This window comes from Oxyura jamaicensis, chromosome 3 (assembly GCF_011077185.1).
Source record: "Oxyura jamaicensis isolate SHBP4307 breed ruddy duck chromosome 3, BPBGC_Ojam_1.0, whole genome shotgun sequence".
Taxonomy (NCBI): Eukaryota; Metazoa; Chordata; class Aves; order Anseriformes; family Anatidae; genus Oxyura; species Oxyura jamaicensis.
In genome coordinates, this window is record NC_048895.1 from 20,586,197 (window position 1) to 20,610,325 (window position 24,129).

Below are 24,129 nucleotides of genomic sequence, written 5' to 3' on the forward strand. Positions count from 1 at the left end.
AAAAAAAAAAAAAAAAAAAAAAAAAAAAAAGGCTCACTGTTTTCTACCACCCATTAGGCTCACATTGGCCTCATTTTGCAGCACTGTTCTTGTAAAGGATATATATATATTTTTTTCTGCACTGATGCGGTATCTAGTCCATGCTGACACTGCCTTTAAAAGCTCTTTCTGTGAGCTACTATACTTGACAGAACTAAAAGAGTTAACATTATTTATTTCATTTCTTTGCTCAGTGGGGCAATCTCGTGAGGTATGAATCTCTTCTTCATGAGGGCCCTGGGGAAAGCAGTCAGAGTCAAACTCAGGTATGTTTTAGTAGAATGCAAACAGCACAGAGTGCAGTACTCGGGCTCCAACAGCAAACAGCAGAAGAAAACATCAGGTATGATGCCCAATATCCTAATTTTTGGCAGTAATTCTGTGGACGGGTTACTTTCAAAACAGGTCTGTTTCTTCTATGTGACAACAGATGAGCAAAACACTGTCTTGAGATGGCATAGATGCTTCACAAGCCTAACTTGTGAGTTAGCTGAGGAAGGCTCTCAGAAATGAAATTATTATTCTGAGGGCTGACCCTAACACAGTTGTGAGGTGTTCTGCCATACCCCCATCTTTCTTAACAAGGACTCCCAAACCTGAAAACATAGTGTAAGGAAAACTAGTCTCCCAAGTGACATCAGAAAAGGGAAATAAAAGATGGAGTGGCAGATAGTATACTTTAAGATGACAGGAAAGAACATTAATTATGTTCTTTTCAGTCTTAGAGGACAACAGTTTGCCTTTTATTTAAGGAAATTAAAGCTTCCATTTTTCCCAACAGTATTTGTAAGTCACATTTTGTAGACTACACTGTATTGTGCCACATTTTGAAATTATTTTGGTCATGTCTCCTCCTCCTCTTTGCAAATTTGCATCTCATAAGGTATCCCAATGCGAAAACCACAGTTGCTGTTATTAGTGCTGTCCAGTAAAGTTTCCTAATGCCTAGAAACTTATCCAACACAAATCACATCCAACCCCTCTCCAGAATAACTAACATGTCCTTACTACACATTGTTGAGTACCTACAATCCCAGCTGAGAAGAAAAGGATCTGCAGGTATTAAGCACTTAATCTAGCCTAGGATGCCTTTAACTGCATTTCCAAACTGGGGCACCACAATTAAAAGCCATTTAAAAAAAGCTTTAGATGTGCCCATGTACCTGCCTTCATGCCCTGAAGAAGCATGTGTTAGAGCAAGAAATAGAAGTTTCTGGCTCCTGAGCACACTGACCACCTTCACGGGGCCCAGTTGCTTTAAAGCAGTTCAGTGGTCCTTGGTGTATAAGAAGGATTTCTCAGGCAGCACCAATTCTTCCTACGTGACTTGTATATCTTAATCAGTTGCTGATAAGCCCCAAATCCCTTCAGACAGGTGATGATAACATCAAAATCTCATCTTTCAGTTTTGAATTTTAAAGAAAATGTTGGGCAGCTGTGCTTGCGGAGATGAGTATGGTTCCTTAACAGTTCAAAACCCACCAAAACAAACAAACAAGCAGCACAAGGCAAATATGAATGAACACATTCAGCATGTGCTAACACTGTGTGTTCCTGGCAAACCTTATGTTCTGTGAGGACTGACTACAATTTTTGTCTGCTAAGTCCTGGCATTATTACTGAAAGCATGAGTGATGTTAAAATGCAAGCCTCAATCCAGGCCACTGACATGGAGAACATCAGCTGGGTTTAACATGGACTGCTGTGTATGGATCTCAAGACAAAGGCAGAGAAGAAGCACCACTTGGAGCCTCAGCAACAACTATAGGAAAGGTTGCCAGCCTCTGGGCAAGGTTTTCAAGCACAGCTCCCATGCTAGCACTGTGTCTTACATCCAACAGAGAGGACATACAAACACTAAATCCCCACTGTGAAGGAATAATTTGTCCCATACTACTTAAATTGGCATTATACATGCCGTAACATCGTGAAGCTACACCCTTCAGCCTAGCCCTGACCCACAATGGACAGCTAGCATTCCTGGGAGCTGCTGTCATTTCCCACCTGCCAAAAACAGGCAGTCCCCTTCTCCCTTGGTTCACTGAAGAATGAGCTGGCTCTCCAGCAGTACCACATCTTGGTATGTGGCTCAGAGGTCCAGGAAGATCAGCTACCCCACATTTGCAATATTTAAGAGTCTTGGTTATGAGCTCCACAACATCACTTTGTAAAGAGCCTTTGCAGTTAGAGGGCTGCCTGCACGAACCCTGCAGTGAACACACTTCAGTGCCATGCCTATTTCTGCAGGCCTGAGACATGGCTCTAGGGGCAGGACAGCTTCTGGTAAACCGTTCCTGATACTTCCTGGTACAAAAGAACAACGAGGGTGGGGTGGGGAAGTATGACAATGACAACAACTACGACCAAAAAATAAAAACAAAAACAAAACAAAAACAGAAACAAACAAACAAACCAGCAAATACCATCCACAAGGCTTTCTGACTGTGACTTTACATGCTAGCACAATTTCTTCATAGCACTGCTTTGATAATCAAGCTGTCTGACATGCTCTGGTACTGACAACACTCCTAGGCCAGAGCCCAAGCCAGGCAGGAACGCAAAGGAACAAATGCACAGCTGTAACATTGTCATGTCACTAATGTTCGAGTATAACCATGTGGGGACAGGATTTTTCCAGGCCTCACATAAATATGACTGAAAAATCCTCAAGGGGCATACTATGCTGTATTACAAATTCCTCATAAATGACATAATTACCTCTATTTTGGAGAGGATTAGATGAAATACCAGAGAATAGTCCAGAATTCACTGATGACAGTTTAATTTCACATGTATGGGTGTGAAAAGATGTTGTATAAACAAAATGGCAAACCATTCAAATATCGAGCAAACAAGAAGCTTCTCATAGCTGTAGTGTTATAAAGTCAGTGTGCTCCAAACTTGAATTTATTGTATAAAAATAACAGAGAAAAATGAGCATTTCCCCCAAAATTGTTCTACTGCATCCATTATTATTCACTTGCAAGTCCTCTTTAAGCTAGCAGAACGTTCTCTAAACAGGAAGATAAATATTACTGTTACAAGAACGTTGTCTGAATGTAGCTGGTCAGTAATGACCTAGTCAAAAGGAAGCAGTGTCAGACTCAGCGTCCAAAGAATGAAGCCTCTCTACACTGCAGACTGGATCCGTAAGTTACAGCACTTCTCCCTGAAGCCAGTGGAGCTTTAACAGTTTATGGTAGCTGAGGACCTGACTTGACATTGTATCAAGGAGCAAACAAATCAACAATGTGATCTGCTTTAAGCTGGATTTATGAAAACCCACAGTGTGCCATGCTTAGTACCAAACTGCTAACCACTTGTTATCTCTGCTGAACATAACTTGAAAAGAGGGTATGCTTTTTGGAGGCACTCTACTCTAAATTTTTATCTGTTTAAAAACAGCTGTCTTCCTTTTTTTTTTTTTTTTTTTTTTTTTTTTTTTTTTTTTTTTTTTTTTTTCCCTGATGTCCTCCTTTTCTGCATTCATTTCCTTTGTAGAATATTCCCAGGTAAACCAAAAGCAACCAGATGTGGGTGTGGTAATATAAGCTGGCAGCTCCTCCCAACTAGAGGAAATACAACTTCAGTTTTAGCAAGGAACGTTTTCAAATTAGCTTTCATCTCAGATGAAAGACATATAAGGATACCTAATCTCTCTCTTTTCTTTCCCTATCATTCAGCTGATCATTTCAAGAAAAGTGCAATTCCTTTTGCTCTCGGAGCTTCATATTATTGCAAACAGCGTCACAACTGGATGGAAAGCTCACATTGCAAGGGCACGTGAATGTTCAATCTCTAATGTTTCTTAAAAACTTTAAGGCATAGAGGTCTGATGCATTACAGATATATCATGTGCATAGTACTGATCTCATCTTGTACGCTCACTCTTAACTTTGGACTTTTGAAAAAGCTGCTAAACATTCAGATGCCAATTAAGAAACTAGAATCCAGATCTTACACAGAGAGTAAGTAATTCAGCGTAGTATCTCTACAGACCATAATTAAAAGCGGTTAGCTTCATTATGGGGAGAGCAAAAGTGAAGAGGCAGAGACCTACTTTCGGTATTGCTTTCCTATAAAATATACTGTACATTACAACTAACCCATTCATCATTCTCCAGCTGCATGCAGTTAAAATTAATCAGGACAGACCAAATCTAAGCACTGAGACTAGCAAATAAGAGTAAACACAAGGTTACAGAAATCCTAGACTCTGATTAGCAGAGAAGTATCAACTTCTGCAATATTACCCTGGTGTCTAATTAGCCAATTCACCTCAAACCACTGCTGCCAAACTTAAAATTATTACCACCACCACAAACAATGCTGACTGTGCTGGTGATACTCATGGCCAGACAAAACCAGACCTCAGTTTCTCAGGTTCACTACCTGAGAAGCAGAGCAGTGCATATTTCTTCCCTGAAAGTTTAGACATCCTTGCATAGGATGGAGACAAAGATAAGATACACAGCAAAGGGAGTACTGTGATGGCCAAAAGCAGCTTAACAGCTATTTTAAAATCTTGATTACGTCTAAGTATCTCCATCATTACCAACCATAATCTGTAAGAATAAAATATAGTTACTCACCACAGACTTGTTAGGAAATTGCTATCTAGACATTCACAACAGAAGCTATTGCACTAATAAGGGGTAATATAAGTAATGCAATATCTGTATTTCTCCCCCAACTGCTACCAACCCTGTATCAGGTATCATAACACGCTGTCTCGAGCCATTGTGCTGATGACACAGAAACTGAAGCAGATGATTATTGACATTTGGCAGGAAGCTGCACTTGCAAATATCAACTTAGATTAATTATGGTTAATTACATTTTTGTCAAACAGTACAATGTCAGTATCTGAAGTAAAAAATGTTCTCTCATGTCATACAGCATCTTATTTATCGTCATGAGAACATGCACACAAGTTACTTTTAATGCTATCCTGATCTCCCATGAAAAAATGTGTGTAACATGCTTAAGGTTTGCAAATATATGATCTGCAACTTACACTTTGTGATACCATTAAAATGTAAGAGAAAATATATGCAGATGAGCCAGTCTCCACATACACTACAGCATATGATGGACTGTCTAGTAGATGGAAAATCCGTTCTTAAAAGATATGATTTCAAATTCTTGAAGTGACTTCAGTTTCACTTTTGTTAATATCTCCGCACACAATATTGTAAAAGGAACATAAACATCCATTTGATATTTTAAGTGATACCTTTTAGCCCTTCTCCCTCCTATGTATAGGAACACTTCTAAAAGTGGGAAACATTGAATTCTTACCAGAGCAACTTTTAACCCACACTTCGTCAGTCTGGGTTCCTCAGTGAACAACTGCTTCTATGTTCTTCCCTTCTATGGGCATCTTTGTTTTTGTGCACATTAAAAGTCAAGGGCCAATAAACATCTTACACCTTCTCTCAGCGCAGACTCTTGCATAATGCGATCCTGGTCTTGACCAAGGCCGTTATTAGCTACTGTAAAGTGCTGCTGCTACTATTAAAACAGAATATACTGGAACAAACAGTAAGGAAGAATGAATGAGTGAATAGCATTTTGATGGTTATACATCTGATGGCTCTAGATACTAAATGCTGAAAAAACCTCTGTTCCGTGCCAAATGTAGTAATAGATTTTAAGCAGAAAATAGTCCAACACACTACATGTTGTAGGCCATAGAACCACACTCAGGAACTCAGGCATCACATGCACAGTTCCTAGAATAAAATAATAAAAGGATGGGTGCTCTCATCTCTGAAAATTATGTCAAAATAGTATGAAATTTGAAATTTGAGCCATTTTCCTTACACTGAATTGCGAAAGTAGTGTAACCAGTTTGCCTGAGTTTCACTATTTAAAAGTTGGAATATTTACCTATGCTGTAACAACAGTGTCAACTTTAATTAATTATGTCTGTAAAATCTCTTCTAAATGAAAAACATTAGGCATGATTTATTAATTATCTCTACAGCACCATGCAGTAACAGACTGATTGTTGTTTTATCAAGGGGATAAAATTTCTAATAAAATACATTTCAAAGTGGAAATTACAGTAACAGCCTTTTTGACTAAGTCTAGATAAATAACAAGTCTAAATAATAGACTTGTTTTGTGGGGAGCAAGGCAACATGCTTTTGATGAGTTCTAGGGATAGAAGTGTAATGAAGAACAAGAGATACATGAACACTCACACAGCTTTCCTACTGACATCAATGTTGCACTAGCTAAATGGCATTGCATAGATCATGCAAATAGGGACTAAATACCTATTGCTGCTGCCAGACCAAGCTGAAAGAAAACTACTCTTCTATCTATTAGATGTCACTCACTTACAGCCTGACTAGTTGCAGGGATCTGTGCCAGTTACCTACCTATGGCCACCCAGAACCACAGACAGTATGACATTAACAGACCAAAATTACCCATGAGGTGACAATGTATGATCTATAAAGGGCCTGATTTATGTTATGACTCCACTGTCGTCAGCGTTCAAGTTCACAGGTGCATTACTGCTATAGCATGCATCTGCAGGCCAAATCCATGTACCCAGGCTGTGAACAACAGTTGGCTGCAGCTGACACATCCCGTCTCTCAGGGTGCAACAAGACCCTTTTTTTGGTGCTTTTTTCCCTGCAAGGAGTACCTTAGCTGCCATCACAGGGAAATTATAATTCAGCCAACACTTACCAGTTCCAGGAAGTCATCAGCACAGACATAAGAGTAGAATAAAATATTCAGAAAAGACACATCAAATGACCTGTGAATTACACTGATTCAGCACATCTACTGGACAGTCCTGTGGCCCAGCTCTTTCCTGGATATCTCTGCCTATTCTTTGGCCTGTACTGGCAAGCTCCACACCCTCAGTGCCAATAGCCGGAGTTTCAGAGGAGGAAATGAATCATGCCCTTGGAATGCAAACTGAAACTCTGCAGATCTAAGAAAATAGTTACTCATCTGTGTATATATAGACATGCATAACTCATGTATGGCCAATTACGTTTCAATCTGATACATGAATAAAAAAAATATCTAGCAGAATTCAGTATTAGATGGCATTCCAGAGATAAAGCACATGACTATAAATGAAACAAACAGCACCATGTGACTTAAAATACAACGTGGGCCGAACTGGGGCCCAAATCCAGCACACAATTACCACAGCTTTTCCTGGCTACACGGCCAGCAGATGGAAGGGTTGCACTGCGACATGGCACATAATTCAGAAATACCTACCTGCTCTTGGGAGTGAGACAGCAAAGGGTTGTCTGGACTGGGTCAAAACGCTTTGTGAAAACATTGTGGCTAAAACAAACACGGTGTAAGCAGGAGCGGGCCAGGTTTGATTTGTTAATTTGTCAAGACGATCCCACGGGGAGATTCCCTTAATTTATTATTCATTTGTTTACGTGAAGTCCAGGCTCGCAGGTCATGCCACCTCCCTGTTTCCCACACACCCTCAGGGCTGCCTGGCAGCAGAGCCACATCTCCACACAGCCTCTGCTGGCCCGGCCGAGCAGCGCCGCGCTCCCACAGGCGAGAGCAGCCGGGGAGCGCGGACCAGCCCCGTCCTTTCAAAGCACAGCCGCCGCTCAAGACCTTCGATTCGCCCCGGGCCCCGACATGTCCGCCTATCTCGCTTCCTAACGGACGGCCTGCAGGGCCCAGAGCTGAGGCAGGCAGATAAACCTCCGCCCGGCGCCAGATAAGCCGCCGGGCCCGGCACCCTTCCAGGCGCCCGGGGCTGCTGCTGCTCCGCCGGCCCTCCTCCGGAGGCGGCCCCGGGAGCCGGGCCGAGCCTCCCCCGGCGGGAAGGCCGCTGAAGCGGCAGGCGTGCCCGGGTGATCCGCCCCGCTCGCTGCCGGCCGCGCGGAGCAACCGCACAAAGCTCAGACCGCACTGACTCTTCCCATTTTCCACCGTTTGGGCTTAGGCTTCACTGCTGCGTGCCTCAGTGATCATAATTCCGCTACACGAAACTAAGGGGCCGTTTCTTGCCTTGGAAATACCGTACCAGCCATCTGATGTCTGGCTTTGGTCGCAGGCCAGATTTGTGTGTGGCTGTGTCTACACAAAAGCCCCAGCTCTCAGTGACTGACAGTGTCCTAGCAGTAATAGAGAGGCAGGAGGCTGCCGAGGCTGACCTTGTTTCTGCTAGCGTTTGTGACGGTCCTTACAAGAGGCAGGCAGGAGTAACCTACCTTTAAATACCCTCTCGCCAGATGGCTATATTGAAGACATTGAAAGCATTTCAAAGCCACTGAAGAATGCAATAGTTACACTGCTTGGATCTCCATCGTGCCATTGTACACATCTCTTTCTGAGGAGATACAGGTGTGCACCTTCTGCTAACCACTCTTCGAACCCCCTGCTTATGGGCAGCTACTGCATGTCACAAAGAGCTCAACTTTCATCCTGATTTAAAAGCATTTTATGTAACTATGCTACTGAATCAGCCCCAGGTTTCAGAGTTTGAGGCCTCTTCCCAAACGATACACTAAAATGCACGTAGGAGTGAGCAGGACAAATAAGTCCATCGTCCTGCAGCTCCTTACCTGCAATTTGCACCGCCTTTGATTGGACACCCAACGGCTGCACGTTTCTTGTACTTACCACACTGTCAGTATTTTGCCACACTTGTGGTGAGCAGAACACAAGCAGCAGCTGATGTGGTGGCAGAGCCTGGTGATGGCAGCACAACCACCTCCCACTTACCTGGGGCGGGGTGAATGTTCTCATTCTCAGGCTGCTGCCACCACTACCAAAGCGGCGAATCAGACAAGCATGTTTAGAGAAAGTATGTATTTGGCCTGCTATTATGTTCTCACAGAGGCACCGTGACACACTTTAAAGAGCCTTTAGAACCTCATAGCCTGCACTTATCAATCTGAATTAGAAAGGTACAATTATCTAGCGTAGAAAAGGGGCGGAAACGGCTTTTAAGATTGCTTGTGCCATGTACTCTGGCAGACAGCGCATTTCGTCTACGCAGCACACTCCAGATGAACCATTCTCAGAGCCATTTCCTAAAGCAAAATATCAGGTCACAGTTTGTGAGCTTCTATTCCCTCCCAGGCAAGGTCGTCACATTTCACAGTTTTCACGGTAAAAGCAGACTCCCACAGACTGACCACTATAAGCCAGTGGTAAAAACGCACACACTCTCCGAAGGACCTCACATACATAAAAACGATAAATAAAGTCCCCGAAAGGGCTGAAACGTCGGATTGACCCCGAAGGCTATAATACAGCATACGCGGGTAGACTTCGGCGAGGTTCGAGCCTCCAGCAGCTGAAAAAATGGAAGCCCAGCAGCGAGGAAGCCTCCTAAAGTAATTACAAAATAGTTCTGAGTCACTAGCAGCGCAGCTAAACCACCTGAAGAGAGACCCTACGTCATCATCCCCATCATCACCACCATCATCATCATCCCCATCATCATCCCCATCACCCCCATCCCCATCACCCCCATCCCCATCACCCCCATCATCACCCCCATCATCACCCCCATCCCCATCACCCCCATCATCACCCCCATCATCCCGTTATCACCCCGCACCACTCCTCCCCTCCCCCCCTTCGCCGGGGCGGGGGCCCTCTTACGTCACCCGACCGCGCGCCCGTGACGCCAGCGCGGCGCGGCGGTTGGCGGCGCGGGGCCAAGATGGCGGCGCTGCTGCTGCGGGAGCCGCTGAGCTCCCGGGCGCGGCCGCTGCCGCTGCCCCCCGGCGGCGGCTTCGTGCGCGGCCTCCTGCGGGACTGCGCCCGGCGCCTGGTGAGCGGGGGGGGGGGGGGTGCCGGTCCCGGTCCCGGTCCCGGTCCCGGTCCCGGTCCCGGTTTTCGGCTCCGTGCGCCACCGCGGAGGTTCCTGCCAACCCCTACGGTTCCGTGGTTCCTTAACGTTTTTACTTCGCCAGGTTATTTTGTTTTTCAACCGATCAGATGATATGATTGCGTTGTTTTTTAGCGTATTCCCGAAGACAGTTTATACGTGAAGTGCAACGGGCGGCTGGCTAATGATGACGATGTTCTCCAGAATGGCGTGGTTTATAGCGTGGAGCCGAGGCTTTGTGGTGGAAAAGGAGGTTTGTCGCTCTGTGTTTTCGTACTAATTCACGTCTTAGCTTTAAATTTTATTTATGTATTTATTTATTTTATACCTTAAACAGTACTGATGTCAGAAGTCGTAATCTTGTAGCAGTTATTTTGTAATGCAGATGCTGTCCACGAGGTAAAGCCAAAGCTGAGAGTTTACCTTAGGTTGGATGTTAGGAAGAACTTCTTTACCGAAAGGGTTGTTAGACACTGGAATGGGCTGCCCAGGGAAGTGGTGGAGTCACCATCCCTGGAGGTCTTTAAAAGACGTTTAGATGTAGAGCTTAGGGATATGGCTTAGTGGAGGACTTGTTAGTGTTAGGTCAGAGGTTGGACTCGGTGATCTTGGAGGTCTCTTCCAACCTCAATGATTCTGTGATTCTGTAACAACTGTTGCTGGCACTGTTCTGTTTTGCATCCCTAGTTAGCCTAGCTCTACTATCAGAAATCTGTAAGGTGCCGCAGAGTGAATTCAAGGTCAAAATTGTGTTTAAAAGGCTTCTTAGGATCCTAAATTTTGCTTACGGCAAGTATTTCAGCTACAAATCGTCTGTGGCTTGAATATGTTACATAACCAAACTGTTTTTTTTTTTCTATTTGGAAAAATAAGACCCTGAGAACTAAAGATTTCAGTCTAAAACAGGCTGCTTCTATTGTCAAAATATTTTAACGTTGTTGTAGATGATGTGTTAATCACACACAACCATGCAGCCACTGACAATGTGGGCATTCCCTAAAATCTTACATGAAGGGTGAAACAAGTTTAGCAAACTATATTTGAATGTAAATGAAATCTATATATGTTTGCTTTTTGAATCCAGTTCTTGCAGTTTTCTGGCCGTTGAGCTAAAATGCTGAATAATCATGCAGCCTTGCATCAGACTGCATCTCAGCTTGCTTTGCCTTCTTCGTAGATTTAGAAAGAACTGAAAAGAAATATTACTGCTTTAGCTTATGAGCCATTGTGTTGGTTGGTTAAGTGCCCTAGAAGTGTTGCATGTTTTATAAGCTCGTTGTATAGCATCCATCTTCCTCACCTATTGTCTGTCAGTTTCAGTTACCCTGGGATGACCCAGGATGCACATTATCTGATTTGCTCTGTGTTACTGACGTGCTGTTGGGGCTGGTTAAAAATTGCTCTTTGACAATTTTGTCTGCTTTCTCAAGTGTTCCTTTTGATTTGATTTTGTAATTTAAAAGACTATTTAAAAATAGGCATACAAGCCCAGGGCAGAAATACCAAGACTTATTGTATGATCTCAAAGAATTAGAGATCATGCTTATCATCTTATAAGAAGACTGAGCATTCTATTATCAGGTCTAGTTCAGCACTTGTGACATTAATAAATTCATTGCTGTTGATTTTTGGGAGCATGCCTGGCTAGGTGTAACAACTAGGTTCTTACTCTTCAGAATGTGAAATTCAATAGCATGTTCAATGAGCTACATAAATTCTCATCGCCAATGGCAGTGACTGGTTTTATTAGCTGAACGCAGTACTTTTTCTGCCTCATGATCCAGTAGGCTATCTGGATTGGTTGTTATTTGCAACACTTCTTATAGGTACTTTGAAGGCACTGATGGTACAGATGTGTTCAGCTTTTAATTGAAAAACCGTCCTTGGTACTTCCAAGATGCTTAAAGGATTTTATTAATCCACGTTGTCTCTTTGAGGCTGTAAAGAGTCTTTCTCAAACTTGAGACAACGTAAGATGGGGCTCGTTGAGAAAAGTTAGCAGTTGTGCTTATGAGTAGTGGCTGAGGAGCATATAGAAATCTATTCTGGGGGGCTGTCCAGCATAACAATGTCCATCGTGATCATCTCGATAAAGCGGCTATGGCTGTCTCCTAAAATGCCACCTGGTGACTTTTCTAACATGTTGTAATTTTCAACTTACCCCATATTTCAGTAGCATTGAGGGAAGGAGAAGTGTTGAACTCACTATATTATTTTTCCGCAGTTAATTCTTCTGTTTTGCACTAACTCATCTCCGTTTGTTTCTGTTTATCTAATTCTTGATTGCTTTTTTTCCTCAGGATTTGGATCTATGCTGCGAGCACTTGGTGCACAGATTGAAAAGACAACAAATAGAGAGGCTTGCCGAGATCTCAGTGGAAGGAGACTTCGAGATGTCAATCATGAAAAAGCGTGAGGCATTTTCTTAGAAGCTAGCATTATAAAATAAAGTGACCGCATAATTCACTGTTAACAAAAGAGGTCATGTGATGGGCTGTTATAGCATTGAATTTTTATTTTGAATACTAAAAGGACTAAAAGTGAAACTGTAAGCACAGATAGACCGGAATCACAGAATGGTTGAGGTTAGAAGGGACATCTGGAGGTCAACTGGTCCCATCCCCCTGCTCAAGCAGGGGCACCTAGAGCAGGAAGACAACAGCATTCTTTTGGCATTAATGCATTATTGAAAAGTAGAGGTGATTGTGGTGACATTATTTGAGAGAAGACTGATCTGCACGCCTTAGATTTCTAATCTGAAAGTCTCACAGTTCTTCTGTCTGAAGCTGCAAGGCCATGTTATTGGGGAAAGTTGACCTTCCTGCTATTTCTGGCATCCAGAATAAACTTTATTCTCTTTGTTTTAGCAGACTTCCTATATATTCCTTCAGTAATTCCCATGAATGGTTTTGTTCTTCAGCATTTGGTAATTGCAAAGTAACGAAGTAATATTACATGAAATATCGGAAATGCTCTCATTTTCATGGCTCTGTAATCTACAGGATGGCTGAGTGGGTGAAGCAGCAAGCAGAACGGGAAGCAGAAAAAGAGCAAAGGCGCTTGGAAAGGCTGCAGCGGAAACTTGCAGAGCCAAAGCACTACTTTATAAATCCAGACTACCAGCAGCAGTGTCATGAAATGGCTGAGCGGCTAGAAGATTCAGTCCTTAAAGGTATTGCAGTTTAGCTTCACTTTATCTCCTCAAAGCACAAAGCAAATTAAAAGCCCCTATGACCGCAGCCCAGTGTGAAAATTAAAGAAAGGAAAAAAATGCTGACTAACTCTTTCAATTAAGTTACATTTTAAATTCCAGTAAAAGTTGTTGAATTAATTTTTCCTCTTTGGCTACTGCTTTTCTTAAATTGCATTGAACAGCATAGTACAGATTCTAGCGATACTTTATCTTACTGTGCTGCAGTGTCATCTCACAATAACATGAAAATTCTGTGAAGGTAGCGTTGGTATTTCATCAATAAGAATTATGTAATCATTTTCAGTAAAATGACAATACATGATCAAGTCTTATGTGAAAACCAGAGATGGAATACAACTACAAAATACCTTGTTTCATTTACTGTTCTCTGTAGTTATTTTATTTATCCACTGGTTGTTCCCTTGCTGGCAGCTCGATAACGAAACTTGAGGCTGAATGGGAGGTACACATCAGGAATCCAATTTTAAGATTAACTCTGTCTTAGCAAAGTGGGATAAGAAAACTTGCTGCTGCTGAGTTTGAAGCTTTGAATTTCCATAAACGTGCACTGATAGTGCTTATTTTCAGTTAGTGTTTTATATTGCATCTGAAATAAAAGAGGCACGTTGTAAATTCTATTCATGAATTGTGTACCAGTGAAGTAGACTTTGACTTCCTTTTGTAGGATTGCAGGCCACTTCAAGCAAAGTAGTGTCACCGGGAAGTGGCAATAGTCGGAAGCGTCCAGGTGAATCTGGAAAGAATGGAACAAAATATGGAAAGAAACAGTGCTTTTTGTAAGTACTATGACTCCATAAAACTTTGAACTTAATGAAAATTTGATAAATGTGAGCAAACAACATCTCATCCAGGAAGTAGACTTAAATAGCACTTAGTAAATGGAACTGGTTAAATGGGAGAACTCTAAGTGAATGTTGATGGTTTCATACAGTTATATGTCCCAGCAGGAGCAAACTTTACTTACAAAAGTAGGCATCCTTTTTTTCTGCCCTGTTTAATATGGTTATGTTCTACTAACACATCTTCCATTTTTTTCCATTAATGAATTCAATTTAAAATGAACCAACCAAAACCAAACAAACAACCCAAGCCACAACAGCTATTTTTTCCTCATGTAACATGGAAGAGAAGGCGTAGTGATTCTCCAGGGGTGCTTGGAGTAGCAATAGGTAGCACACACTTTTGTATTGGGATTGCTGTTAAGATACACACCTTTTCTTGGGGGATATTGATATTAGCAGCTCTTTGTCTTACTAAACTATCCTAAATACATGCTAGAGTAGTTCAGTGCATCTCTTTGAAGCAAGTTTTATAAAGAAAAAGGTTAGAATTAACAAATATTTATCTAAAATTTACCTTTTTTTATGTACTGCTTGTTGCAGGCTGGGATTGGAAGGATTGGATGATACTGACAGTTCAGATTCTGACAATGACAGTGAAAATGATTCCCCTCATGCATCTGATGAAAGTTGTCCATCAGGCAGCGGATACAGTGAAAATGCTGGAAATTCAAACAAATGTTCAAACAGCCCTGAGGATTCAGCAGAACATAGTCCAGTTACTGAGAAGGCACCGGAGCAGCCAGACGTTAGTGGAGGAGACCTGCAAAGGGAGATGCACAAAGATGGGCAAGCTGAAATTCCAGCTGATGAAAATAGCAAAATGACAGAGCCCCAGAAGGAAGAGGCCCAGGAAAACAATGAAGTAACCCAAGCCGTGAAAGAAGAGGTGCAAGAAAATGTTTCTTCTGAAGTGCAGGAAATGGACCAGTCACAGAGCACAGTAAGTATGGAACAGCACAAAACATACTATGTCTCTTTCTTCAGTTGCTTTTACTTGATCACTTTTTTTCTGTGATTCACAAAGGGAAGGGGAAAGGATCTGTATCATTTGAATTTAATGCATTTGATAATGCTTGAGTTAGAATAATTGTCCTCCTAAGAAGCTAATAGAATCTTCAGCGTTTGATTCAGAGCAGAAAAAATCCCAAGGTTAGAAAGGAAAAACTGCTTGACTGGAGATGTGGCCTTCTACTACTTACGAGAAGGGAATGTGGAAGATAATGTCAACTGTAGCCAAATAAGACTCTTAGCTGACAGTCTCTTCACTGATAACCACTAGCTCCACATGCAGAAAGTTGAATTGTAGTCAAGTAGCGGTCTTGAGAGATCATAAGTAGAGTGGGTCAAGGCAAAACTTCATTAAATTAAGATTTTTAATATTCTAGAGTTTCTACTAAGATGTAGTTGCCCTTGGCTGTGTAGTGTTGTCTTTCTCAAAATTTGCGTTTCCCTTGTGGTAGTTTTTTTTTTGGCTGTTTGTTTTTTCTCCTTCCACATAAACTCTGGATCCAGAATTCCTTATTGATGCAGGAGGCAGAGGAAAATAAAGCCATTCTGTAGGATGAAAGACTCTTACCAATGCTACTTAAGACATTACCACTCTCCAACTTGACTAATCTTACTTATAATTTGGTCTTAATGTTTATAAGGGACCACAATTTTAAAATTAGAAGTTGTTGCATGTAGATGTTCCCTAAACCAATCAGCTGATCAGAGTTTCTTAATATTTGATTTATAAAAGACTTGAGTCTAGCTCACACAGAACCCTGGTCTGCTGCAAATTTCAGTTTTCATTTGACCAGTGAAAGTCTGAAAGCAGCAGCTCCTTTTACTAGACAAGAAACATTAATGTAGGTGATAGGCTTTGCCTGAATTTGCAATGGCTGGTGGAAGAATGGTTTTAAAATTGATCGTTTGGTGTATCAGTGATAGAAGCACTTCTATACTGTTGCTATACCATTATCCCTGCTGGTAGTTTGGGTTGGTGTCAGAGCACCCTCAGCTGGATCAGGAGCAGTGCTGACCATGAGGTTCTTTCTCTGGTGATAGGCAGGAGGATGACAGGGATTCTTTCGCTGCAGAGGCTTTGAATCGGTCTTTCAACCAGAAGGGAGTGCAGCTTTTCCCACTGAATTGATAAAAGCCCAACTAACATTTGGCAGTAAAAGTTGCCAATGTTTGTGCTTCATTGTCCCTTGTATAACACTAACATTTGGAGGGGGCGGGGCTGGGTGGGGTTGGAGAGGGAAATGATGATTCAAATATTTTTTTCAGGCTAGAAGAGTTGCTTGAATTTTCTGCCTTTGTTCACCTAGAGCAGAAAGCCTCCCATTAATTCTGCCATTGCCAATGGCTGAATTCTGATAAGTAAAGGTTTAATACAGTTAAATGGGGAAAAAAAGATCAGGGCTATAATCTGATAAACTAGAACTTGATCATCTATTGTGCTATTAAAGCAGCAACATTTTAAAATGGATGTTTACCATTCTCCACTGTTTACCTTTTGCTTAGTATTTGTGCGGCTGTCTATTCTTAGAACAGGAAACTCCACCAGTGGCAGATTGTTATTGCAGGTGGAAATATTTTTATAATAGTCCTTGATGTTTTTTTGTGTGTTTTCTGTTTTTAAGTAGGACTAGAATAATGAGGCTACCAGTCTTTTTTGTGTGGTTAGCAGGACAAAGGTTCTGATTCTGCTAGTGCTGTTTTTGTTGAGCTCATAACTGAGTAGTCTCACCGCTGATGCTTCTTGCTCTGAAGTCCCTTTTGATACCTCCAGTGTTATACTTACCCCAAGACTAATAGCTCCTTTAAATACCGAACGAGGTGGGGTTGATTTTCTTTTGTGTTAGTAAATTCCCACTTTTGTAGAGTCCTTGTCAGTATTCTTCTGTGGACAAAACCCTGGGTAACCTGCTGCTGGTAACTTTACTATGCTGGTAATCCAGTGTCCTTGGCCTAGACAATATGCAGGGGTCTCTTGCACACGGAACTCTCCTGTGAATATACCAATTTTCTTTTAGGATTAAACTTTCATAACTTTTAATGTGTCAAAATGAGCTTTATTTTGTTAATCTTATTTGTATCTATTTCTATAACTAGATTGTAACTGCATTAGAATAATTGTTCATCCCCCTTCCTACTACTGATAGGAGCATATTGTTGTATTCAGCATGTCCTTAGGAAAGGACTGATGGCTTTGTTGTGACCCTGGAAGGCAGGTTAAGCTATGGACCTGCTAGATGAGATGATGGGCTGTTGTTTTTAGTTCATTTTTTGGGGGGGGAGTACTTAATTTCCTTCGGAATAAAAACAGTGTCATCTATTCTGTCTCCTGGGGAAAAGGATTACATACCGCCACTTATTTTTTTTTTTTTCATTCTGCTATTGCAAGTAGAATGTGTTAATTATAGTGGAGTAATTAAAAAAAATAGCACCTACGCTTATTTAAAATGGCTAGTGCTTCTGTCTTGGAGCCTGTGTACGTTGCAAGACTAAGCTTGTCTGGAGCTTGTCTAGACATGTTAGAGCAAGCCTTTAGCTAGCTAGCAGAGGCACTGCAAGGAGAAGAGTTGTAGCAGCACAGCTGGACACTGGGTATGAAGCCCACCTGGGCATTCACCCTGCTCTTGGGTGTGTCATCTCTGCTCAGATGGGCATGTTTTAAGGCCAGGCTGCTAGCTAGCTTAAATTTGCTTGTACATGATGCAGTAACACTTGGCCTGGATAAAATAGATACTGCTAATAATATCCAGCCTAATATATATGGAGATATAGATCAACTTCATTAAGTAAAGTAATTAAGCCTTTGAGATAATCCCAGTTTAAGTTCTTCCGTAAAATCAAGCATTTTGTCTATACTTGCCCCCCTCCCTCCATCAGGAAGAAAATAATTGTCATGTCGGATGTTTTTCTCTTTGCAGGAGGCGGAACCAATAGACCTATTCGCATTCAACTCTGCTGCTGAAATGGAAGTGCTGGGATTAGATAAACTGAAGATGGAATTGATGGCTTTAGGACTGAAATGTGGAGGCACTTTACAGGAAAGAGCAGCAAGGCTTTTTTCAGTGAGGGGTCTCACTAGAGACCAGATCAATCCTTCCTTATTTGCAAAGCCACCTAAAGGGAAAAAAGCAAAAGTTTGAAATATTTTGTGTCTGTGTATTTTGTAAGTTTTCCTATTCTATTTCCATTCTGTACTGCCACGTAGAATTCTTTGTTGTCATCAGATAGTTTCTGTTTTTAATGAAGTTTAGCTAACATAACACAGAGTAAGTTGCTAAATAGTGAGTTAGCTTTGTGCTCAGTATAAAGGAGTGATATGGTATCCTTTACAAATGGTTATAACAAGTCTTAATGTAACAGAATCTCTGCAGATGGGAAGAACTAACTTGAATATATTGAATTTGATGATTCTATGACACCATCTCTTATTTTAAGGAATATCAATCCTTTCTTAGCTTTATTTTGATTCTCCTTTTGTATGTATTCAAGATAGCACAGTTACAACTGTCAAAAGATAAACATCAAACTTACTATCTAGGCTTAAAAGCTGAAGTTTCTTTATATAAAAAGAACATTTTTATATGGATAAGGTCAGTATAAATAAATACTGTTCTGTGAATTTGTGAGATGTCAGGTATTAATATGATACCAGTTATTGGTATAAATATTTCTTTTATAAGAACTAGATAAATAAACGAATACACTGCTTTTGTTCTTGAAAAGTATCTGAGTGAGGAAAAAGACTTGCATCCTTAAGAAGCTGAAAATAATAAATTACATTTGTTGCTTGCTGAAGGTTGGTAAGATACTGAGTGATCATCTGAACCTGAATGGGAAATTTAGAACAGTGTTTTGTTTTTTTTTTCCAATGGTAAAAACAATGGAATAGTCTCTCAAGGACTTGAATATCTGCAGCAGTGGTGCTTTATCCTGGAATAGTGTCTGTAACCTTAGTGCTGGATTTACCCTGGGAGGTGCTATGGACCCTTGCTGGAAGGGCAGCACATTTTCATGACTGTGTGTGCAGCTGCCACTTCCTTTGTTTCAGAAGCTTTTAAGTAGCGTTCAGTTTGGTGCCTCAGATTTTACCACTATATACCGGGGAATATTATGGTCATGATCTACCTATCAGATTTTCTGGGAGAGACCTGAAAAATGACCAGAAAAAAAAAGAAAATTACGTTCCTCCTTTTCTGACATCTACCAGCAGTCTGTCTGTTTAAAGTTTGGCTCAAAAAGTATTTTTTTGAACTGCAACACTCTCAGGAAATGAGTTTCAAATGCTAGGGAATCAGTTCACTTGTGGTATTTTATGTCTCAAATATGAGCAGTGCTTATCTAATACTTCAGTTGGCAGTGACATTGTTTTTCAATCTTACAACCTTTGTTCTCAGAATTTGTTTTGTTTATGCTTGGAAGTTAGCTTGGGATTGAAAAGGGGTGTTAAAGCTCAAAGGTTTTTTTCTTGACAGACTGTACAAGTGAGCTGCTAAAGCGGTTGTGTTCATACAGCTGCTCCAACGTACTGATTAATCTGGCAGTTTATATTCAGTCACTGATGGGACCTGTCCTGTGACTTGCCACTCCAGTGAATGGTGTTGAAGTCAGAAGTAGATCCTTGCTAGATCTGCTGGTCGCTTCTGGTCACACACAATCTCCTGACAAAGTCTCTGGCATCTGGCCAAACCAAAACCAGCATTCCCCTCTTGATCTTTCTTGGTTAGAAAATGAAGATGGAGGGTTTCCTGCTCTGGAGATGTATCTACCTGAAGTTTATGAGGGAGCAAGTCCTGGTGCCAACATTCCTCCAGGTGTCGCTGAGGGTCAGGGACAGCCTGGGTGTGAGAAAGCGTCCTCAATTCACCTGGCAGACACGTCTTCTGTTCTCCTGCATATATTCCAGTCCATAGCAGATGGTGCCGAGTCATACTGAGGAAAGGTGTGGAAACTGGGAAGTGCAGGATTTATTTCTAACGCAGCAGCTGGCAGGCAAGTCAAAAACACTTCCTGTGCTTTGTTTTGTCTTACTTGTAAAATGGGTTTGAGTCTACTTGCTGGTTGGAACCATATTTGGTGCATTTAAATGAAACATCCTGTAAAAGTACTAGATATTACATACAAGCCCTTGGTGCCCTTTTGGGTCTTTCAACTGAGTATGGAACGGATAGGCAGGTATTTGCAGTGATGGTAATACCATCATGCACAAATCCAGCCCTCATGGATCTACTCGATGTAGTGTTCCGAAAACGCAAATTAAGGCAATTGAGGGCTAAACTGCTGAAGTGTGTTTAAGCTGTTCTCTGCTTACCTACACATGTGATCCAAAAGTAGTGAACTTGCCATCTTGCAGCTTATCAGTAGTATAATTTGGTTTATTTGATGAGCAGTGATTTACATGCAGCAAATGATATGGCAGGTAAGTTCATGCTTGTGGCAATAAAGCACTTGACACATCTGACACTTCAATCTGTAAGGGAGTGTTGGAAAACTACAAAAAAAAAAAAAAAAGACATTAAGACTGCAAATCATATCTCATGGGGGTTGTTACAGGACAAGGGATGGATCCTGGTTAGAAAGGTTTGTTTTACTGAGTATGTTTCATTAGGAACAGGAGTAGAGGATACCTAGAAGGTCACCTCAACATAGTGAAGTTTGGTTGTCGTGAATATGTCAAGCAAGAATATTTTACATCAGCAGCAGTCCCAGCTGGGTGGCAAGCCATCAGTCTGCTTACTGCTCTTCTCATTAAAGCACATACATACGGTGTGTCAGGAGTGCCATGTGAACGTGCTGGAGCTGCTCTGTAGTACAGCAAGGGATAGCGTGGGCCAAACTGGAACAGGCCAATTTAATGATGCGTGTTGGTAACAGCACTTGCCTAACTTACTTCCCCTTGCTGCAATTGCACTTTTGCTTCGGTTGTAGTGACTCAGCCACTTCTAAGCCTGTCCTATGCACTATCATCCACTTGCATTTCTTGTTGTGGGTTCCTTGTTGTAACAAATCTGTTCCCTAATAGGGCATAGGGATCTGTTCCCGTAATAGGGCTCTTAACAAGTCTGTTCCCATAATGGGGCTCTTAACAAATTTGTGCCAGCATAACTAAAGGAGCCCCATTGTATAGGGTAGGGAAGAAACAGTGGTCAACAGAAAAACTGGAGTATCTTAAACCAGCAGTAGTGCCAAGCACTTGTTAAATTATCTTCAGTAGTGCCAGAATCAGAAGAATTACCTTACCTCTCTCTATGTTGTTAGGATAATGGCTTATGTGTACCTCGAACCAGCTCAGTGCTTAGGCACATTTATTCTGTAATTGTTTAGATCCTGCTGAGCTAAACAGGAACAAGCACTTGTTCCGGAGTATGTCTGCCTACGAGGTTAGTCTTGAGCAATACTACATCTAGAGTGTCGTACATGGCAGTGCTTCACTTCCATGTGAGGATAGGGTATCCTTCAGAAAAGAGCTGGATTACAGACAAGACTCAGATTGATTCTTCAACAGAACAGAAACAAGTGCTTGAAGCTTTCTGAAGTATTTGGACAACAGAAGAAAGAATTCAGCAGCTACTAATTATATATAAATTAAAGCCATTCCAATGTATAATGGGTTGTTTCATATAGTACAGAATGGCCTCACAGTAAAGGTGATCTTTTCTAGTGCAGGACCAGAGGATAATGCAGAGTGTACGGTACTCCTGCTTTTATCTTTATTTTTCCAATGAGTAACGCAACTTGGGATTTCAAAAAATGTTTCTGGTTGTAACCACATCAAGACTGTGAACATCTGTCCAAATAAAGGGTTTGTGCTCCTGTGCAAACACTTCAACAAGCAAGAAGTGTGTCTTGAAGAATTCTTCTGAAGTGTTTTACTTGGCTTTTTTAAAAAATAAATCTTCTAAAAGAGCTAGAGCACTGTCTTGGGTTTCTCTTGTATTTCAGAGTTACTGACTGGTGGTAGAATTAGAGTAAACAGTGGCATAAACCTGTGGAAGAGCTTTTACTCACTGAATACAGATCCATGTATGCCCTGGAAGGAAATCTGCATGCATATAATGCACAAAAAAATAGCAAGGAACAGGGCAAATCATTAGCCATGTGAAATACTCGGGTTTGCTAAGAATTTGCTTCTGGCTGACAAGTTCAGAATTAGAACATAATGTCTCATTCTGTGCTGCTGTTAAGCAACGCTTTGGTCTGCTGATCACTCAGAGCTTCAGTTTCAAAACACAACTCTCTGGATCACCCAGTGTTGCCAAACAGGAGTATTTGTTGCTAAACTTGTCATGTTTTTCTGCCTTTTTTTTCTGTGACATGAATGACACACTGCTAAGTGAAAAATGGTATTTTTATCCCTCTTAGCCCAGAAGAAAAAGCTTTAGAGAATCAAACATCACATAAAACCACCTAATTTCACTTAATGATGTTTTTGATTTCCACAAATAATTTCCATCTTGGGATACCTCAGCAGTGCAAGAAGTCCTGAAGAGCTTACATTCACAAGAGCACCGTAAGATTAGGGTTGATTACGTCTGTTTTCTAAACTGAGGTACAGAAACATAACTCATGGAAGCTTACAAAGATGACCAACAGCGGACATGGGAACAGCTGACTGCCTCCAGTCAAAAGGCCCTTATTATTTTCTTCTGCTACTGTTTTCTGCAACACAGATGAGTTACTGAAAAGCTACTGCAGTGTTTTTGACACGCACGTCACTGTGCTAGCACTGGTAGCAAGGATGCACAGAGCATGCAGTAATTTCCTTGTTTTTCTGAGTGTGACAGCTTTTACACTTGCTACTGTAGGTGGCAGTGGACTAACAGAGGAGGATGTGTCCTGTTCCAGGCAGTGCTGGTGAAGCCCTCACAGCCCTTTGAAAAAAATAAGTGACCGTAAGCCCTGACTGCTTTGTGGGGGAGTACAACAGGGAGCAAGAAACTCCTCAGCTGCCTGTGATGTCTGGAAAGCAGAGCAGTGTTTATAAGGCTCCAGCTGACTTGTGAAACATCTGCTGCAAGTATTCCACAACTCACTGAAAACATCCCTGGATTTCTGGTGGTTATGGATGATGCCATATGCGCTGTGTGACGCTGTATTCAGCATAAGGTAATTATCTGAGACCTCCTAAGGATGACAGTCACTAGCCATAGGGTGGGAAGTTGGCTGCTGCCTTAGAAACAGCAATTACAACCTGATTATTAATTTTCAGCAAACAGAAAACACTTTTAAAGGGAATATGCATACCTGAACTTTCAAAAGGGCAGATTTATGATAACTGAGAGAATCAGAAGGAGGAAAAAAGCGGGCAAATAAAAATCAGGAGTACCTTTAACATGAAATTTGATGTTTGTACTGTGGAGCACAACCATGGCTGCTGCCTGTGTCAGGGGAGAGGTCCCGGGGTGCAGACCCTGTTTGTGGCTGTGTGCAGGTCCAAGCAGCCCAGCAGAGAAGTGCTGGCGGTGGGCACGCTGCTCTCCTGCTGCACCTGCTGGAGGAACGGACAGAGGCATTCAGATCCTGGCTGCCCATCTTTGCACTGGAATTAATTTCACATTAAATCAATGCAAAAGCCAGGAGATGCTGAGACTGTTGGGTGGGTCTTTAAAAATATCAGAGTTCTGAGGGATCACACAGTAGCCTGAAAACCTATCACTTCCCCTGTTTGTTTGCCTTGGGTCCCCCTTTCCCAGACTCCAGCTGTTCCCAGCCAAGCCAGAGGAGCTGCCCTGGTTATCACCTCTGTTGGGATGTGGATTGGGAATTTGACTTTCTACTTACACCAGCAATTAGGAGGCTGCCCTGAAAGGCCAAGTGTCAGACACTCTTTGTAGGAGTTTGTGAAACGCAAAGGGAAAAAAAAGAAAGAGATGGAGAGGAAATGAGGTCTCACCAGAAGGGTGAAGCTGCAGCTTATCATAGATTTTAAAAGAAAATGGGAGGGCAGCCTTTGAGTGAAAATGTGGAAGGATTAGCCAGGGCAATTTGACTCAGCTAGCAGGGACGTTTAGTAGGGCTTGAAACCTCGGTTCTCTCTCCTAAAATGTAGCGGAAATGGAGAAAGTCCCTGCCATAGGAACATGCTGCTGTCCTGCCCAAGTCTCCATCATAATAAAAGTTTTGATGAGATCGATAGGTCCCCTTCCCTTCCCTTCCCTTCCCTTCCCTTCCCTTCCCTTCCC

The 24,129-nt window shown here is 41.8% G+C and overlaps 1 protein-coding gene and 1 long non-coding RNA gene across 2 annotated transcripts; one reads left to right on the forward strand and one right to left on the reverse strand.

The window, feature by feature from the left end:
* Positions 1-333: 333 nt before the first annotated feature.
* LOC118164137 lies at positions 334-21,176 on the reverse strand. Its single transcript, XR_004749354.1, has 3 exons — positions 21,035-21,176; positions 16,844-16,849; positions 334-344 (listed from the first exon to the last, which is right to left on the reverse strand). It is a non-coding gene; the product is annotated as an uncharacterized LOC118164137 (long non-coding RNA).
* On the forward strand, positions 9,673-19,106 carry SDE2 (SDE2 telomere maintenance homolog). The gene is made up of 7 exons (XM_035321435.1): positions 9,673-9,832; positions 10,025-10,142; positions 12,190-12,301; positions 12,892-13,061; positions 13,768-13,879; positions 14,486-14,885; positions 17,869-19,106. Exons 1-7 carry the CDS (start codon positions 9,722-9,724, stop codon positions 18,088-18,090), a joined length of 1,245 nt encoding a protein of 414 aa, XP_035177326.1. The 5' UTR covers positions 9,673-9,721; the 3' UTR covers positions 18,091-19,106.
* Positions 21,177-24,129: the final 2,953 nt, after the last annotated feature.

Excerpts from the sequence above, each read along its gene's own strand:
- SDE2 (XM_035321435.1), top strand. The coding sequence starts at position 9,722 with ATGGCGGCGCTGCTGCTGCGGGAGCCGCTGAGCTCCCGGGCGCGGCCG. Across the intron at positions 13,062-13,767 it reads AGAAGATTCAGTCCTTAAAG|GATTGCAGGCCACTTCAAGC; the intron begins GTATTGCAGTTT and ends TTCCTTTTGTAG. Across the intron at positions 13,880-14,485 it reads GGAAAGAAACAGTGCTTTTT|GCTGGGATTGGAAGGATTGG; the intron begins GTAAGTACTATG and ends TGCTTGTTGCAG.